Below are 20,435 nucleotides of genomic sequence, written 5' to 3' on the forward strand. Positions count from 1 at the left end.
CACTTTCTCCAGTGTAGCTATATCCTTTTTGAGATGTGGTGACCAGAAATGCACACAGTATTCAAGGTGTGGTCTCATCATGATGTGATACAGAGGCATTATGACATCTTCCGTTTTATTTACCATTTCCTTCCTAATAATTCCTAACATTCTGTTTGCTTTTTTGATTGTCACAGCACACTGGGCTGACGATTTCAATGTATAATCCACTATGATGCCTAGATCTCTTTCCTGGGTGGTAACTCCTAATAGAACTTAACATTGTGTAACCAAGGCAAGAGTTATTTTTCTGCCAAAAAAAATTTTGAGTAGAGAAATGCACCTTTTATGTAACGTTTGGATGGAGGACTCCAGAATTGTTATTATGTTGACTTTCTGAGCTATTTGAGACCAGAATCTTTGATCAGGCACTGTGCACGTGCTATCATTTGTCTTTAGGTGGAGAAGTTCCCTTCTGCATAGTGTTTAGAAATATGCCCTGTGGATTGGGTTTCCCCAAGATGAGCCTTCCTTATCAGCAAGGCAGCTTCTATTGTTCCATCCCCCTTTAAATTGAACTACTTGGAAACCTTCCCAGCACAAGCAGAAACACAACTCCCTTGTATGCATATCCCTTGCAGCAGAACTGCAGCATTCTGGTACTCTTTGTTCAATGAAGTGCTTTAATTACAGGGTGTATTTTCTTCACACTTCATGGTGCAGGGGCATCAGCATTTACTAACTGTTAAGTCTACTATAAATCTTGTTGTGTCCTCCATTTGGATTACATCTTATACAAAGGCTCAGGACAATTTCCAGGGTGTGCCAATGTTGCTTCATGCTTGAATATTGGGCCAAGCTTATAAAAGTTGAGTTCTTAGTTTGTTCCATTTAGGTTTTAAATGAAGAAGGAAAGTGAAAATGCATTGTAGAACCCACCTCAGGGATTGAAAGACCTATAGCTTTACTCATTTACAGGCCGATACAGTACAGTGCGCTCTGGCAGAGCGCACTGTTAACCCGCGTTTGGACGCGTGTTTTCGATGCGTTAACTTTACCCCTTATTCAGTAAGGGGTAATAGCGTGTTGAAAACGCGCGTCCAACCCCCCTGAAACTAATAGCGCCCGCAACATGCAAATGGCCCTATTAGTTATTCCCGCGCGATACAGAAAGTAAAATGTGCAGCCAAGCCGCACATTTTACTTTCAGAAATTAGCACGTACCCAAAGGTAGGCGTTAATTTCTCTCGGCACCGGAAAAATTGAGCGTCGGCTGTCAAACCCACTGACAGCCACCGCTCTTGTCCAAAAAGAGGTGCTAGGGACGCGCTAGTGTCCCTAGCGCCTCTTTTTACCGCGTGCCCTAATTTGAATACATTTTTTTTCTGAATTGCGCGCACAGGAGAGTGGCCTGTGTGCGCGCCGGGAGAGTGGGCGCTCGCCCGCTCTCCCGCGATTTTTACTGTATCGGCCTGTTAATCTTTTGACTTTCCGAGATTGTCAGTAAGGATGCCAATTACTGCTGAATTGTAAGAACATAAGAATGGCCAGGCTGGATCAGACCAATGGTCCATCCATCCCAGTATCCTGTCTGAAAGTGGCCCCAGAATCACCAGATGAAAACCAGAATCAATCTAATTTTTCCCTGTTGATCTATAACAGTATGAAGCCACTTGGCCTCTACCCAGCCTAAAACATCTGTTTATATCCTTGTCTTCCAGAAATGCATTTAGACCCCTCTTGAACCCTGTGTGCTGCTTGCTGTGACTACATATGGCGGCAGCTGACTCCACATTTTAACTACCCGTTGACTAAGGAAATACAGTCTTGTGTTCATCTTGACACTGCTAGCATACAGTTTGATTTGATGCTCCCTAGTCCTAGTATTTTTGGACAACATGAAGAACTACTTGCTTGTGATTTATTCATTTCCAATCATGATCTTTAAGACCTCTATTATGTCTCCCCTCAATCTTCTCTTTTCCAAGCTACACAACCTGAATATTTTAGCCTTTCTTCATATAAAGATGCCCCATTCCTCTCACCATTCAGGTCACCCTTCTCTATACCTGTTCGAGCACCAGCACATCCTTTTTGACATGGGGCAACCAGAACTGTATGCAGTACTTCAGGTGTGGTCACACCTGAATTCTGTAGAGAGGCACAATAGTATTTTCAGATTTGTCCTTGATGCCTTTCTAAATTATTCCTAATATACAGTTGGCATTTTTGGCAGCTGTTGCACACTGTACGACAAGTTTCAGCATGTAGTCCATGCTGAAACCATCGTTGTTCTCTCCAATCCCTCTCTCCCCTGACACTCCCTTCAATCCTTATGACGCTGAAATGTTAGTGATACGAACACCTGCCCGCTAGGAGCTGTAATGAGACCACCAACTTATTTTACGTAGGCCACTGTGAGGGAGTCTACAAGAAACTTCCTCAGACCACCTTAAGAGACCGGCCACAGCTATCTGGCCTGGTCCTTCTTACGTCCCAATCCAGCAAGGGATTCTGGGCCTAAAGAAGTTCCCATCAGCCTGGCATAAAAAGACAGGATCCAGAAGGGTAAGAAAGGCCCCGGGAGGCAGGCAGGAAACCAACCTACGCTAAAACCAGCTATGTTTGATGGTGTTTTGTAGCAGAGCAGCAAGGTGAGCTGCATTTACTTTTGGTTTTGCACTGTAAATAAATTTGCACAGAAGGAAACAGCCAGACTCTGCCTCCTTATTCCTCCTGGTTGTTTCCCAAGCTGCTATCACTCAAGTTGCCACACCACCAAACAACTATCCTATGGGAAATCTTTTATGGAACAGGAGAGGCATTCCTTGAAGCTCTGTGCTCATCTGCAGTATTTTCACCTAAAGCACCATGGACACACAAAAATTAATGTACCCTTGGTTGCTAACTGCCCAGCTTGAACTGGACAGACCACTTTTCTGTTCATCTGTACAGAGTCTGGTCAGAAGTACTGACTGGACACTAAAATTCTGCCACCTGCGGCAGGCAGCTCCTTTCCTCTACAGTTCTGCACCACTTCCTGTTACAGACAGGGGAGGGGACTAAGGCAGAACAAGCAGCACGAGAATGCTCTGCCCTATCTCCTCTCCCCATGCTGTGATTGGCAGCTCTGGGGCATTGGGGGTGGGACCTCACCTGAGCACACTCTCAGGCTGATACAGTACAATGCGCTCCGATGGAGCGCACTGTTAGCCTGCTCTTGGACGCACGTTTTCCCTTACCACTTATTCAGTAAGGGGAGGAAAATGCGCATCCAACCCGCGGCACCTAATAGCGCCCTCAACATGCAAATGCATGTTGAGGGCGCTATTAGGTATGCGCGCGGGATACAGAAAGTAAAATGCGCGCGGGATACAGAAAGTAAAATGTGCAGCCAAGCCGCCCGAATATTGTCCAACACAAAGAAAAGGGATCACATCACCCCCACACTTATTGAACTACACTGGCTCCCTATACAGTCACGAATTCTTCATAAAACCCTCTCGATCATACACAAGAGTCTATTAAATTCCAACCTCAACTGGCTTAACCCCCCCCTCTTACCCCGTACCTCCATGAGACCTACACGCCCAGCACTCCAAGGAACACTTCATGCCCAATCTATCAAATCTTTTAAGCTCTCCTCCACTATTAACAGAGCCTTTTCTCTTGCCGGCCCCACTATATGGAACTCACTGCCCCATGATATTCGCATTGAGACCTATACCCCCGCCTTCAAAAAGAAACTTAAAACCTGGCTCTTCCAGCAAGCTTACTCCATCACACCCCCTATTACATAAATCCCCCCTACGAATGTTACCCTACCAATGTTACACTGATATCCTGGTATGAACGCCTTTATGCCTGCCGATTTTGTACTGTGCACTAATCTGTATATAGTTATTGTTATAGTTCAATCCCATAGCATATACCCATAGCATCTAATCATTGATGTGTGTTTTATGTAAGGGCTCCTCCCAAAAAATTATTTATATGTTTCCTAGTTCACTATGTTATCTGTTATATGTAAGGGCTCTGCCCAATGGTTTTTGTTCACTGTAAACCGATGCGATGTGCGAACGGTCATCGGTATAAAAGAAACGTTAAATAAATAAATAAATAAATTTTACTTTCAGAAATTAGCGCCGACCCAAAAGTTGGCGCTAATTTCTTCCGGCACCGGGAAAGTGCACAGAAAAGCAGTAAAAACTGTTTTTCTGTGCACCTTCCGACTTAATATCAAGGCGATATTAAGTCGGAGGTCCCGAAGAGTAAAAAAAAGTTAAAAAAAAAAAAAAATTGAAGTCGGCCGGCGGCTGTCGGGCCAAAAACCAGACGCTCAATTTTGCCGGCGTCAGTTCTCGAGCCCGCTGACAGCCGCCGCTCCTGTCAAAAAGGAGGCGCTAGGGACGCACTAGTGTCCCTAGCGCCTCCTTTTGCCCGGATCTACCGCCGGACCTAATTTAAATACTGCATCGGTGCGCGCGCCGGGAGAGCGGGCCTACTCTGCTGCTCTTCCTCCACTGCCTCTCTCTACTGTGATTAGAAGATGTGGGGAGAGGAGATGGGAACACAGCTCAAAATTTCAAATCCCCCTGCTGGGCAAGTCACTTTTCCCTCAATTGACTCAGGTACAAACTTAGATTGTGAGCCCTCTGGGGACAAAGAACTACAGTATCTGAATGTAATTCGCTTTGAAGTGCTAAAAAGCGGAATATAAAAATTAGATAAATAAAATCTCCCTCTTCTGGGCTCCTCTAGCAGCACTTCCTGCATATCTCAGGAATTCCTCAGAGGAGAGAGAGAGGCACAGAGGAAGCAAATAAGATGGGATGTGAGAGAAAAATAAGAAGATGCAGGGAATGGAGAAGAGAGATGGAGGGGGGCAGGTACAGGCTGGAGGGGGTGGAATAGAGAGGGAGGTGCACAGGCTGGAAGGGAGAGCAAGAGGTACCACATGGAAGGAAGGAAGGGGAGAGAGTGGGCACAGGGAATGAAGGAGGGAAAGAGACAGAGGAGGGCGTAGCGGCTGGAGGAACAGAGACACAGAGGTTGTCACAGGGGATGGAGAAGGGAGAGAGTCAATAAGGCACAGGTGAGGTTGGAGGAAGAGAGAGAGTAGGATCACAGGGGCTAAGGATGAAGGAGGGCACAGAAGAGGGGAGAGAGAAGGTGCATTGGGTCTGTAGGAGACAGGAAAAGTGACAAGGGAGGGCACAGAAGACAGGATGGAGATAGATGAGGGGCAGTGGGAGAGGAAAGAAAGACAGTCGAGGTGCAAGGAACAGAGGGAAAAGAGGCAGGAGCAGGGGACAAATATATGCAAATTTATGCTAATATAAAAAGGGGATGGGGCATCTCCTCCTCCCAGTCCTCAAGTGTCCAATCATGGTCTATGAAAAAGTTGGTACCCTAATGTACCCTGAAATTCACTAATACTTAGAAGCCCAATTGCCGTTCTATCACATTACATAGAAACATGGAAATTAATGTCAGACAAGGACCAGAAAGCTTGGCCAGTTTGCCAGTTCCTGATACCACAGAGTCTACATGATCTTAGGCAATGGCCACTGCTTTTCTGTGGAAAAAATTTGGCCTTCAATGTCGCCAAAGTGAGGAAGTTCCATGTATCCACATTTTGTGAAGAATTATTTTCTTATGATTTGAATCCTCATACCAAGATCTCTTGTTCTAAAATTTCCTTTCCCCATTGAAAAATGCTTGCTTCTTGTACATTATGATTTCTATGTATTTTCTTGCATAGCAGGTCATTTTAACACCCACCTTGCACCAGGTTTTCACAGGGAAAGCTAATGTGCGGTATTTAAAATACTGAATGTTATCTGTGCATGACAGCATTTACCACACATTAAAGCTCTTTTGCAGCTGAATAAATGACTCCCTGCGGAGTGAATTTTCAAAGGAGTTACTCCAGTAAAAGTAGCATATATAGTAGCAATTTTCAAAAGCCCATATATTCACATAAAGTCTATTTACACCCATAAAACATTTTGAAAATTCAGAGAAATTTCAAAGGAGTTCTGCATGTAAAAGTACAAATTTTCAAAAGCCCATATTTTTTATTTTATAAATCCTCTTGAAAATTATCTCCTTAGATTGTAAGCCCTCTAAGAACCAGGAAATACCAATTGCAGGAATGAGCAAACTGGTGGGCGCCCCCCCATGGAAGCGTGAACAGTCCTGAAGGGGAGACACACTGGCTGCCCGGCCAGGCGAAAGAAATGGCTATGCCGAGGATGATCTGCAAGCTCAGGAGGGAGGGAGCTGCCAAAATGTAGTGACATTTTAAGAATGCCACAGCATAGCCATGCACCTCTTTTGGTGGGCCAGGGAAAGGAGCTGCTTCTGCCGTGGAGGACCCATGTGGAGAGCCACTGTAATGGTCCAGAACCCAGGAGAAGCTGCCACCCTCAGGCCTCAGCCCGAGTGGAGTTCCTGCTACTGCCGGGTTCCTACCCATGGAGAGAGATCACAGCTGCTGCCTACCGAGGAAAAAGAAGTGGTGAGATTAGGGAGAGGAATAGGTAAAGAGGCCAGAGTGTATGAGGATGTGGAGGGGTGTGGGTGAAGAGGTGGGGAAAGGAAAATAAAGGCAAAAAGTTAAATAACCAAATGAAAGCATGAGAAAATTAAAAAGATGAGCAAACTAAGAACATAAGAACATGCCATACTGGGTCAGACCAAGGGACCATCAAGCCCAGCATCCTGTTTCCAACAGTGGCCAATCCAGGCCATAAGAACCTGGCAAGTACCCAAAAACTAAGTCTATCCCATGTTACCGTTGCTAGTAATAGCAGTGGCTATTTTCTAAGTCAACTTAATTAATAGTAGGTAATGGACTTCTCCTCCAAGAACTTATCCAATCCTTTTTTAAACACAGCTACACTAACTGCACTAACCACATCCTCTGGCAACAAATTCCAGAGGTTAATTGTGCGTTGAGTGAAAAAGAACTTTCTCCGATTAGTTTTAAATGTGCCCCATGCTAACTTCATGGAGTGCCCCCTAGTCTTTCTATTATCCGAAAGAGTAAATAACCGATTCACATTTACCCGTTCTAGACCTCTCATGATTTTAAACACCTCTATCATATCCCCCCTCAGCCGTCTCTTCTCCAAGCTGAAAAGTCCTAACCTCTTTAGCCTTTCCTCATAGGGGAGCTGTTCCATTCCCCTTATCATTTTGGTTGCCCTAAGAAAGACACAAAAACCGAGAGAAAAATAGGAAAGACTAGTGGAAAAAAAAATGGGGGCAGGGTGGGCTAGAATTTTTCTCAGCTCCTAAAAAATGTTGGCTGGTACCTAAGTTTTTTGAAAGATGTCCCAGCCCTTACCATTGTGTTGTATGGCTTCTGTGTCTGGGTGTTGTGCTTTGGGGGGGGGGGGGGGGGAGCATTTTTTGTCTCTGTGTGTGTGATACGGTTTGTCTGCCTGTATCTGTCTCTGGGTGTGGTGTGTCTGCCTGTGTTTTTCTGTTTAGGTGTGGTATGTCTCTGTCTCTGTGCCTGTCTGAGTGTTGGGCTTCTGTCTTGCTATGGGATGTCTGTGTGTGTGTTGGGGGGGGGGGGAGTCTTTGTCTCTCTGTGTTTGTCTGGGTATGGGGAAATTGTGTTTGTCTGTGCTGTGGGATCTCTGTGACTGTCTGAGTATCAATTTCACTCTCAGACAGACACAGAGATCCCACAGCAGACTCTGTCTGTAGGGGTATGAGGTATCTGTCTCTCTGTGTCTGTCTGGATATGGGGTATGTCTCTCTGTGCCCATGTGTGTGTGCGAGCTTACTCTTTTCAACAACCTGAAGAGGAACAAAACCAGTGCTTTGAGCTACGGCATTATGGCTGCCTGGTGAATACCCTTCACGTAGTAACACGAACAATATATTGCACAACCCCAGTAAACCTTTTTACTACTTTCAAATAAATTTTCCAATGAAAATGCTTTTATTAAATTCCTTATAAATATACTGCACATGCTTTAGACCATCAGCCCTATTAAAAACCATTCATAATTCAGTCATACCAATCATACTGCATCCCACTTAAAAAAAATTCAGCACCCCTGCTTCGTGTTATAACAACTATGCTCTTCTATGCAATAATAATTCTCTATAATCCTCTCTTTCATGTTATTAGGATAAAAAGCACCACTGAGCAACAACTTAAAGTTCTGCTTATGAGTTTTTCTTATAGATGCTTTTTCTGCTTGCAGTATGATTGGTATGACTCAAATACAGATACCGGAAATCTGATAGGTGCCAGTGTGGTTTGTTTTGCTATAACTGCATAAATGGAAGGGGGTCTGTGTAGTTCAAAAGGTTTGCTAATCCCTGACCTACTGTATGTACCTGAACGTATTCCACTGTGAAGTGGCTGCCCAGTCATAAAAGATGGAATATAAATAAAAAATGAATGCAAGTAAAATAATTGTACCCTGGAATTTGCAGCAATAATATGTTTATTGTAAAAACTTGTTTTATTTATGGGATTTATGTGTTTTATTATAGTACTAATGCACTACACTATATTGTACTGTCAGAGGAAGACCAATGCTATTTTGTGATTTCCTAACTTTGCTTCGTAGCCATAAGCTTCCGTATTTGTCCTTGTATCTGTATTGTAAACGCTGGTTTGGGAGACCTCAGTGTTTTGCTCCCATTCACTGCAGAAAGTCAAGCAGAGACCAGATGAAAATCTAACATCTTCGATATAAATAAAAATGTAAAATAGTTTGGACGAAATCGATAATCTCAGAAACGACTGCACCAATAGCTTTCAAATTTGGACACAACCTTGCTTTCACTTTCGGCAAGGTTCTTCTCTATCTAGATTACATAGATGTCACACGGTTACAGATAAAAACATGTTTTTACATGTGTGTGGGGAAAACAGTGACTTCTGTTGGACAGACATGCAATACACGCTATCTACCTTGGGAAATGAAGCTGCTGTACTGCGCATGCGTGGACGGGAGCGCACGTCGGCCACAGCGGGACCAACATGGCGCTGGAAGGAGCAGCAGTGGCGGCGGACCGGCGGCAAATATCAGGCGAGGTGGTGTCGGCCGGCCGAAATTCGACATCTGGGAGGAGCTGCGGCGGCGATCTGGTACGGCTCACGTGCACGACAGGGAGGGATCCTCGCTGATCTCGTGCCTTCGGGAGCGGGCCACCGCAGAACCGCACAAGAGTGAGAGGGACGGGGAGGGGCAGCTGGGAGGGCATTGCGAGCCGGAGGGGATCAGAATCAGGGAAGGAGATTGAGAGAGGGTGCGGTGTCACTGACAAAAGGGTAGGGAATAGGTGGGGAGAGGTGACAGTGAGGGGAGGGTGAATGAAGGGGGCGGTGAGTGTCAGGGGAGAGACACAGGGGAGAGGTGAGTGTGAGGCGTGAGAGTTGGAGTGGGGACAGGGGAGTGAAGGGGGGGTTAGTGACAAAAGGGGGAGGGGTGAGTGTGAGGGGAGAGAGTTGGAGTGGGGACAGGGGAGGAAAGGGGGGGTGAGTGCCCAACGGGGAGGACGATGTGTGACTGAGGTAAATGAGCAAGGGGAAGGGGGAGGGGGGGAAAAGAACCTGACTCTGCCACTGCAACGCGTGGCGGGCCACCGCTAGTATTCACATAATATGTTTTTGCAGGATTCCCTTCATGTGTACAGGCAAGTCCGCATGTTCTGTCCCTAGGCCTGACAAAGGGTTCCAGCCAGGATTCCATGGCCAATTTCCTTTTTTTTTGCTCTGTACCATTGCATGTGTTGCAATCTACAGCACACAAAGGGGCCGATCTAATAAAAGTGTGTCGAAAACGGGTGCTCGCATTAGACGCCCATTTCCCTAATGCTCGCCCATCCGCCTCTCCTGGGTGCCCGATGCGATATGGTAATGAAGGGCAATGCTAAAAAGGATGAGCTAGGAATAAATTGTGTAGGGCACCCAGGAGACGTGGCTTTGCGGGGTAGGAAAAGGGATGCTCAATTTGAGAACGCCAGTTTACCTAACCGGCACACAGCCACGGGTTAGGAAAACTGACGCTGGTAAATTGAGCATCGGTTTCCCTAACCTGACCACCATCAAGACATATATTTTGTCATGATGCTGCTTTCTGTGGGCCCTCCTACTTAGTATCGCGATGATATTAAGTCAGAGGAATAACAGAAAAAGAGTATTTTGGGCTGTTCTGTTGAGGCTTGTAACGCCTCAAGACTTAACGCCAGCTCCTGGGCTGGCATTAATGTTTGCAGGTTAAAACGTGCTTGTTGGGCGCATAGTGGGGTAGATTTTAAAAGCCCTGCACGCGTAAATCCTACCGGATTTCCGCGCGCAGGGCACTCGCTCGCCTATTTTGCATAGGCCGCTGGCACGCGCGTAAGTCCCGGGGCTTGCTAAAATGGGCGATCCAGGGGTGTGTCTGGGGTCAGGGGCAGTCCGGGGGTCAGGGGGCGTGGCCAAGTGCCCCGACAGCGTGGCCTGGCCAGCCGGCAGGCGTAACTGCATCGAACAAGGTAGGGGGGGGGGGATTTAGGTAGGGCCAGGGGGGGTGGGTCAGATAGGGGAAGGGAGGGAAAGGTGGGGGGGGGGGGAAGACAAAAAAAAAGTTCCCTCCGAGGCTGTTCCGATTTCGGAGCGGCCTCGGCAGAAACGGAGGCAGGCTGCGCGGCTTGGCGCTCGCAGGCTGCCGATTTTGCGCAGCCTTGCGCACGCGTGCTGTTTTTTAAAATGTACCCCAGTGGGTTTTTTTGCATCGGGGATACTAGCTAATAGCCTCATCCACATGGCATTTACATGTACTGAGCGCTATTAGCTACGCACTGGTTTGGACTCGCTAATCCCATTATTGCGTCGGGAGTTATTCTAGCACTTCCAAAATGTGCATCCAACCAAGAGGCAAGTTGTGCACTAGGCTGAGTGCACTATATTGCATCGGCTTCAAATTCTGTAACTTTGCTGGGGTTTTGCTTTCCTTCCTCCCACACATAAAGGGTGTGTTCTCAACTGCAAGATATTTCTGACAAGAAAAGTCAGCAAACCGGCTGCTGCTGGTATTTTTTATTTTACTATGTTACCTGCACATTTACAATACCTTGAGGCATTTTCTCCTTTCACAGAATAAACAGGCAGTTCTTATTATATTTAAGCTTGCTGATTTTAATTTGGACAAATTATTTTGGCTGCCTTTAGTCCATTTGAACACCGAGAAATAAAAGTTTGACAAATAAAAACAAAACCCTATTTATTGGTCAAAAAAATGTACTGTTAGCCCAAAAAGATTTTATATATATATATTAATCTTTATTTCAGTAATTTGTCTTCACAGAGGCTAGCAGGATACCTGACTGGCTGAAGAAGCAATATTTGTAAAAGCCTGTTCTGTGACATAGCCCTATAAAAAAATAAATAAATAAATAAATTATATATATATATATATATATATATATATATATATATATATCAAACTGCCTGAGTAAGAATAAGATGCATAGAATTTTTCACAGGATTTACTGCATGGGATATTATCACTATGACGCATTCCATCTTGGATTACATAACCTGGGGAAACAAAGAAACCCCTTGTTACCAGCTGTGTATGTTAATGACTTCTTAGCCTGCATCATCAAGTGTGAATTTGCTTATGGTCTATTTGACCTCTGTACCAGTTTAAGGTCACAATAGAGGATCTTCATGGTTTAGGATATGTGAGATTTATTGGGGAGTGATTTGTCAATTATTAACCAGTACAAAAATTGCTCTAATTTTGCTTTGGCATTACCCTAAAACATGACATTTTCTTTGATAAAGACGGAGCAATAATTTGCACCTGCCTTCTGGTGCATACTGTTCTTCCAAGCAGGATCCCAATAAAACTTTACAGTTCAATATTTCAGCAACATGTGCAGCTTGCTCTAAGGTGGAGAGCATGGAAGAATATTTTTGAGCCCTAGACTGCATGCAAACTTCAAAAGCAGAAGGGGAAAATGAGAATTTTTTTTTTATTACCCAGTTATTTTTGTAAACTGTGGCACAAAAAGAGAAAACGGGTTACAGATAGTCAATGACTGAACAGAATTTTAACTTTTATTCCAGGAATTTTGATTTGTAGTGTAATGCTCAATGAGATAAATTTGCAGATATTGGGTCTCCAAAGTATGTAAATATGCCATCTTCATTGTAGATATCTTGCAAATCTAATTTGCTGTAGTATTGCTAGGAAAGCCCTGCTCTAACCACTCGACTACACCCTTTCTCTTAGGGCCACATCCTCTCCTCTGCTGGAAGCCCAGTATTTTGCTTCTTATCAGGCAGTGCTCACTTTTTGTATGATCTTGGTGAATTATGTTATGGGTCACACAACTCTTGACTGAGCATTAAATTCTGCCATTCTAGTGCTGCACTTCTCTGGTCCCAAGACTGCCTCAAGATGGCCTACTATCAAACCACAAAACTAACATTGTTCAACAGTCGGCATATGCAAAAATCCTGGTTTTCCAGTTTGCAGCCCATTAAATAAGCTTTACTCTTTTGACATAAGTGTGTGAACCAGAGAAAGCTGGAACCGTGGATCATTTTGATTAGCAATACCACATTCTAGCGTAGGAGCAGAAAAATCATTAAAAAAAAATGATAGTTGACAAACCCACCACAGGAAACAAGGTGGTACATAAACTAGTTAGCTGCACCCCTCGCCTTTTCCCCAAAAGTTTATCTATCAAATCCTCCCCTCACCAATACCACCCAGCCTTGCAGGCCCACAAACAGCTAAGAGCACTGCATACTAACCACCAGCCTTCATTCTGCAGCAGTGCATAGCACTACCAGCGCTTACAGCTTGCTCTCTGGCTTGCCATCCTGTAGCCCCAGCTGCCCTCTTCTCCACATCCCCATTGGCTTCACTTCAGCCCTCATAACTGCATCAGCACTTCTACCCTGCAGCCCCAGAACCTCCAGCCCAAGTCTGTAGGATCCATACCATCACCTCCAGGCTGTAGTCCATAGAGAAAAAGATATTGCTATGCAGGAACTCAGGTGCTCTCTCTGTTATGTAAAGACAACTCTGTCCTTTTACACAGCAGAGGGTGTCAAAAGGAATGGACAGTCCCATTACTGCTCATTCTATACCAATCTGACTCACAGGCCGATTCAGCACCCGTTTGGCCACGCTTCTATTACCCCTTATACTGTAAGGGGTAATAGCGCCTTGAAAACGCGCGGCCAACCTCGCAAAAACTAATAGCACTCACCACATGCAAATGCATGTTGATGAGCTTATTAGTTAGTCGCCCAGGATACTGAAAGTAAAATGTGTGGCCAAGCCGCACATTTCACTCTCAGGAATTGACGTCTGCCCAAAAGGCAGGCGTTAACCATAGAAAGCACCGGGAAAGTGTACAGAAAGCAGAAAAAAATGCTTTTCTGTACACCCTCTGACTTAATATCATAGCGATATTAAGTTAGAGGCCCCAAAAAATTTTAAAAAAATCTGCCCTCTGGTTGGCGGATTAAAAACGGTTGCTCAATTTTGCCGGCATCCGTTTTCTGAACCCGTGGCTTTCAGCGGGTTTGAAAACAGACGCAGGTAAAATTAAGCATCTGTTGTCGGACCCACTGACAGCCGCCGTCTCCTTATTGGCACGGGTCCTCATTTAAATACAAAATCGCGCGCCCAGGACACCTGGGCACGCGTCAGAAGAGCGGGTGCTCAACATGGTAGCGCCAGCTCTCCCGCACTTTTTAATGAATCAGCATGTGAGTTTGTAATGTTATATCAGTCCCTGTATCTTTCTGACTCCTAAGGTCAAAGTAAAGGCTCAAGCCACTGCTTCTCCTTGATATTGGCCTGGTGGGAGCCAGTATCATGGAAGCAGTCAGGAAGAAGCTGTGCTGAAACATGGATTCTGCCCATGGTGCTCGTCCTCCAGTTCCGTGACCCTGCAGTCATTCCTCCAGGATTATTAAAAAAAAATTAAGAGCTGAATGGGGACTGACCCAGACACATCTCAGTGCCGCCTTTGAGTTTACAGGACTGTAGACATGTAAAAATTGTTTACAGCATCAAACTGAAAACAGCACAAACTGACAGCCCAAGTAAAAACAAAAGCCCAGTGAAAATAAACACTTGCATGCCAATTATAACTGTGGACAGATTTACAAGCAATTGGACGCGTGTTTTGGATGCGCTAGACTAGCATCCGATGCCGTAAGATTATTGCATCCAAAATGCTTAGCCAATAGTGCTCATCTCATGTAAATTCCATGTAGATGAGACTATTAGCTATTGCCCCCCATGCAGAAAATTGCTGGGCGCTCAATGCGCACAACACAGCAAATTTAACTCCATCCCCGGAGCTGACGTTAAGTCAATCCACGAGTCAAGGGCTCAGGAGAAATTTAAAAAACAAAACAAATGTCCGCTGTGGTTCCTTCATCTTAGTATCTTTGCAATACTTAAATCTAGTGTTTTTAGTGTTCAAGAATAATGGCTTGATGAGAAGAAAAAAAAAGATTATGGACACACAATATACACGCTCCAGGATGATTTCACCATCACGTGTAAACTGTGCGTCCAGAATTTATTTTTTTTCATCAAGCCATTGCATTTCAAAACCTGAAGCAGGATAAAACGGATACTCGTATTGAGCGCCCGGCCCCTGATGTGCATTTGAGCGCTAGGGATGCACAATTCTTCCGTAGCATGTCCTTTTTACCACAGCAGCTCATTTAAATATTGCATCAGGCGCCCAGATGTGGCTAAACTCGCATTAAGAAAATGGGCACCTTATTGCATCGGCCCATTGAAGTCTGCTGGCTAGTCCTGCCACTACATACTGGAGTTGTCCCCAGAGGGATTGCCCTCTGCATATGACACAACACACAAAGGATTTTAAATTGAGTTTATTTTGCCTGCTGTTACATAGGAACCAAGAACTCACAGTCTGTGTTTCCCCAAATGGCGCTGCTAGCAAATGTGAATCAGTGAGATGTGAGATGACGGTTTGTAGTGTATTCCATATGTCCAGCATGGACAGAGCACTATCACTTTGTAGCACACTGAGGTTCTGAAAGAGCTGAGCCTGCTACTGCTGTGTGCGTTTCCAGGACACAAAAATGGAGATTTCTACAGTACAGTACTCTCACAGTCATAGAATTTTAAAAGCAGGCTGGTTCCAAAACCATAATTTAAAATAAAGTACAGCAGAAAAAAAAAAATGCAGTCATACGTCACAGTAAATACCCATTCACCTATATACCCTCTGTTCATCTTAGTTCCCCCATAGCCTTTCATATACAAATGTTCAGCACCAATAAGACTATACAGGTAATCATGTGTATATAACCACAGGTTTTTTTTTTACATTGGATAGCAATTAAATGGAACAGTTAGAATTCAGTCACAATTTTAAACTTCCCTAAATCCAGCATGCTTTTTTTTTTTTTTTAACTGTATTTTGGGTGCAGCCGTCTTCTCCTGCTCCATCTCAGTCAGAACTGACTCTTGGACAGTGGCAGAGGAGTCTTCATTTGCAACTAGCCAGAGTAGTTCCCCTATCATCATCTTCTCTGGTCCTAGCTCTCTTCAGAGCCTAGTGTGCGCGCACCCTAGTTCCAAACACTAGGTGTCACTGCTGTGAAATGAATGGAACTCCCCAGGGAGTGCTTCCTCTGTAGCATCTCCAACCCCGGCCAGCCTAGGGAGCACCAGGCTGAGCTAATAATCCAACCCAGTTTTTTTGCTAGGCAGCACACAGTCCTGCTGCTGAGCTTCCAGGCCAGCCCAAGTTTTGACATTTGGGCAAAATTGTAGTTTTGCTTAGAACATCTTACTGTAAATTTCTGCAACTGTTTTGCTAAACTTATTAAAATCTGAACTATAAAATTTTAGATTAATAGGTTTTACATTTCTTCAGTTTAACACTGTAAAACGTCATGTTCTGAAATACCTTTTTAAATGTTTATATATATATATAAAAAAAATCCCTGTGAGGTAAAAATAAAAAAAAATATTAGATAACAGTTAACTTGATCTGTCCTGAAACATTTAGATCTTAGATGATGTAAACAAGTTCTGCAGCTTACTGTCTTGTAAAAATGCAACAGGTTGGAAGTGCTTTCATGGCTAGGGTCCCTGCAGTTCTCAATATGAATGAGAGACAGGAGAACCAGGTTAGCACCTACTTTGAATTTAGACTCAATCCTGACAAAATCCACTCCAGGGCTTACTCATTTCAAAGTCTGAAAAGTGTTCTGTGGATCTGCAAGGTACAAAATACATGGGAACTTGGACTATTCACCCTGGGTTTTGTGGCAGACCAGATGCCTACTCTGGAGAGAAAGCAGGAGGGCAACCCAAGTGTCATTCTCTGCACTCTGATGTCAGTGGCATCAGATGACAAGGCTCGTACAGCCTCATGGGGCCTACAAGGAACAGTATCCGGTTAAACTCTGCCAATATGGCAGGTACTCTTGTTCAGGTGTTTACTGGTTTGGTTAGATGTTCGGCATTAAAATAGTTTGTAGTTTTCTGCAGCGCTATGAAGCATTGTAGGGTGTGCTGTGTGCAATATGGCTTGTTTGGACTGGCACCAGTGCTGAAGCTTCAGCATTACCTTTAGCTAATGAGCAACAAAAATGTCCAAGCTGGGAAGCCTCTATCATAAACTAGAGAAATGAAATCCTCTGCCCCAGCCACAGAGGGGGCACTAGGAATAAAACCTCTGCCCCAGCCACAGAGGGGGCACTAGGAATACAGCCTCTGCCCCAGCCACACAGGGGGGCACTAGGAATAATATATTAACATGATACAAGTGACCAATCTCATGCAATCTCTAGATACCACCTTTAAATAAGTTTAATATGCGCTTATTATATAAAACAAAACCGCCACTATGTGCATGCTGGTTGACAGCCAAATAGCACATATTAACTTATGAAACATCTTGAAATTGTGCATCTGTAAATGCTTTCCAATAAATTAGGATTTCACAGATTTATTTTTTTTTAAGCTGTCCTAGGGCCACGATCCTCTTCCGCCTGCAGTAAAATGCTATTCCAGAATTTGGGGGGCATGTCAGGCAGTCGAGCAGTTTGGCTGGCTGCGTGCTCCCTAGTGATTTAGAATTGTCACTCTTAGCAGGTTTGCTTAATAGTGTGAGGAACAATGTATTTTCCTCATCCTTCATCAATCAATTTACAAATTACCAAACTTGAAGGCTCTCCATTATCCAAACAGTTCTCATAAAAACTATTTAATGTTTTGCTTGTCACTATAATCTTTCCCACAAAAGAAAAAAAAAACAAAAACTCAGTGAGCTTAAAGAAATCATTGTCAAAAATTAAATTTCATATGGATACATAATCTCTATATACTGTATGATATATCTCCACATATAATCATGGCACTTCTATCTTAAATTATTAAATCATGATTTTCATTCGTTTATGGTGTCACCAGGAAAAGTCTGTACTGTTTTGTTTATTAAAGTATGGGCCATTTATACTAACAAGTTTTTTCTAATTTTGTGTCTTAGGTGTTTATATGAGCAGCATTCTTCTCGTAATTCGGCAAACAAGAGTAGAAAATTTCAGAAAAATCAAAATGCTTGAGTTAGACTAGGGCAAAGAATGTAAAATTAGTTACCAAAAATCAAAGGCACTTTTTGTTGCCCTTGTTGAACTCAAAACAGCTGGGAATATGAAGACTACGTTTTTGCTACCTGCTGCAGTTTATGCCATATGTAAGTGTGGGGTTTAGGAGAAAATTTGTTTAAGAAAACAAAAAAGGTCCTATTCAGGCATAGAACAAAAAAGAAAAAACACCCAGCGGTGATTTTTAACCTGAAAAGACATGGACAGCAACACTCTAGCACTTTTAAGCACCTTGCCGCCCTGGATGCTACCTACAGCTAGGTGTCACTATAGAGCTCAAGATACATGGGGTCCACATCACCCCGGATTTTGATGGTTAAACCACAACACTGTGGCAAATGGCAGGAATGGGTCAGTGGCCTGTTTCTTTGGAAACAGATAGCTAGACTAATGATAACCTGTTCGTCCTTGCTCTCTTAGCCTAGAAGAAACCAAGAGCTGAAGACAAGCGAACACACCACAGAGAGCAATACAAACAAAGAAAAAATTTGGAATTCAATCTTTTAAAAAAAAAAACAAAAAAACAGCTTTGTTATAAAGGTAGATGCACAAAAGCCTGAAACAGAGTTGCTGATGTCAAAACTCCAGTGATGCAGCATCCTTTTGCACCATCAAAACATCACAAACGGGGTATTCTATGACATCCTGGTTTTATGAAATCTGCAAGGTTACAACTCCCACTCCCCCCCCCACACACATTTTCAAACATATCAAGGGGTTCCACAATGCACAAGACAAATGTGTGCATTAAGTAGTACTTGCAAGTGATATTGCTACTTGGTATTAAGAGTTCCACAATATGCATTACTCTAATACCAAGCCTCTGTACACTAAAAACATGTAAGTGAACAAAACAGAAGTTTCTACACTGAATAAAAATATATAACCTTACATACATGATACTGTATTTCATGTTATTTTTGGACGATGTCATAGAAACTAGTTTGTGATCCAGTGATAGTGGAAAAGTGTTATAGAAAAAAAAATCAAGTATCTATGTTTTTACATAATTGTGATGTTATAGAAAATCACTTTAGATATAATGGCAGAACAAAAAGTATCAAGCATCTACACACGCTTACACATACCTCATTTGTCCTATACATTTTAACTGGCCGGCAAAAAAATGACCCTGAGTGCTCACATGATTTGAAATGTGTTCTACCTCTCAAGGTACATGTATTGTTTTATACTATTGTAAAATGAAAACAAAGTGGTCTTTAGTAGCAAGTGAATGCCACATTCACACTACATACTTCTTGTAGTTAATATACGAGTCCAAGTCATCTTTATCTTCCTTAGGAGAACGAGCACCTGCACCCAGAAAGGCCAGGTCCAACCAGCAAATCTTGTCTGAACTCCACTGGAATAATGCTTGCACAACCAGCTTGGACAACTGTGGTTGAACCCTTTTACAACACACAGGGAGGCAGCAAATGTCTTGGTAAATCCAAGCAACTGGATTGCAGTAGAAAGAAGAGATGGTTCAGCATACAATAAGACTCCAATTCAGACAAGAGCCTCAAGTCTCATGATATGGGTGCCAGCCCATAATGAAATTTACTGAAGGTGTAGACACCGCAGCTGTTCTCTGGCAGACGTACTTAGTCCCTCGTGCATTTGAAATGTGCCCAGAACAGCAGCTTTAGCAGCTAGCCTTGCCTTTATGAAATGCCCAGTCAATCTCATGGTTGGCAGCCCTCACTCCATGCATCACAAATTCTTAAGTCGATTGTACAGCTCTCGCTTGCTTTTCTCTCCTGCCCATGTTCTGCTCTTTGTGCGAAATTTTTTTAGGTCTTCCTTGAAATCCTCATGATGCATGGGACGGTATCCTTGTGGCTCACAGTGTACCTGTGGTGGAAAGTAATTTAGTTAATGAAAAATGTCAGTCTATAAGTCACAATAGGGTTATCAAGGCAAAAATCGAACCACACTTAATTCAAAGTAAGTAAATGTTATAACATACAACTGGATTTAAAAGGTTTTTCCAGGGTTAAGGTTTACACAGGGGTGTTTTCAGTTGGCTTAGTAGCTTTGCTGGAGTTAACCAATTAAAGTACATGAAAATTCTCTGCCACTGGTTAAAATGTTAATGTGATCTATGTGGTCTCTAGACTGGAAAGATCTAAGAGCATTAGAACATAAAATTTCCATGCCGAGTCAGACCCAGGTCCATCACACCCAGCACCCTGTCTCAGATCTCTTAAAGTAGATCTAATGGAGAAATTACTTACCTGATAATTTGTTTTCCTTAGTGTAGACAGATGGACTTAGGACCAATGGGTATAGTGTACTCCTGATAGCAGATGGGAGACTGAGTCAGATTTCAAAGCTGACGTCAGCCTACATATACCCGTGCAGCATGCTTAGCTCTTCAGTATTCTCCTCGAAAAGCAATTGTGGATATGTGTGCTTTAATAACTTGATTAACTAGGACTGGTTCAACTGATTTCCAAACTGGAGACCGCCAGTGCACTCAACCGGATAACACCGACACCCGGCAACTATGGATGTCTTGAACTAGGGGTAATACCTGGCTTACCCGTGCTTATCTTGATCTCTGGATTTTTCACCCGACGTTTCCGGATTCCGGGGCAGCCGTGGGTGGGATGCTGACTCCATCTGTCTACAGTAAGGAAAACGAAATTATCAGGTAAGTAATTTCTCCTTTTCCTAGCGTGTAGCAGATGGACTCAGGACCAATGGGATGTACAAAAGCTACTCCCAAACAGGGCAGGAGGCTGCCCTTGGCCCACTTAGCACTGTCCTTGCAAAGGTTGTCTCCTCCAGGGCCTGGACATCC

General features: G+C 43.7%; 1 protein-coding gene and 1 long non-coding RNA gene across 2 annotated transcripts in view; one reads left to right on the forward strand and one right to left on the reverse strand.

Annotated features, from left to right (window-relative positions):
* The window catches only part of LOC115087229, a 103,531-nt gene that overhangs the window by 57,807 nt on the left and 25,289 nt on the right, over positions 1-20,435 (forward strand). The gene's annotated exons all lie outside the window — the stretch shown is intronic.
* CDC25B (cell division cycle 25B) overlaps positions 14,863-20,435 on the reverse strand; it is a 45,509-nt gene continuing 39,936 nt past the window's right edge. The window contains exon 16 of the mRNA XM_029594141.1: positions 14,863-19,483. Within this exon, the coding sequence (XP_029450001.1) occupies positions 19,343-19,483 (141 nt within the window). The 3' untranslated portion in view covers positions 14,863-19,342. The remainder of the gene's footprint in view (positions 19,484-20,435) is intronic.

This window comes from Rhinatrema bivittatum, chromosome 1 (assembly GCF_901001135.1).
Source record: "Rhinatrema bivittatum chromosome 1, aRhiBiv1.1, whole genome shotgun sequence".
NCBI lineage: Eukaryota > Metazoa > Chordata > Amphibia > Gymnophiona > Rhinatrematidae > Rhinatrema > Rhinatrema bivittatum.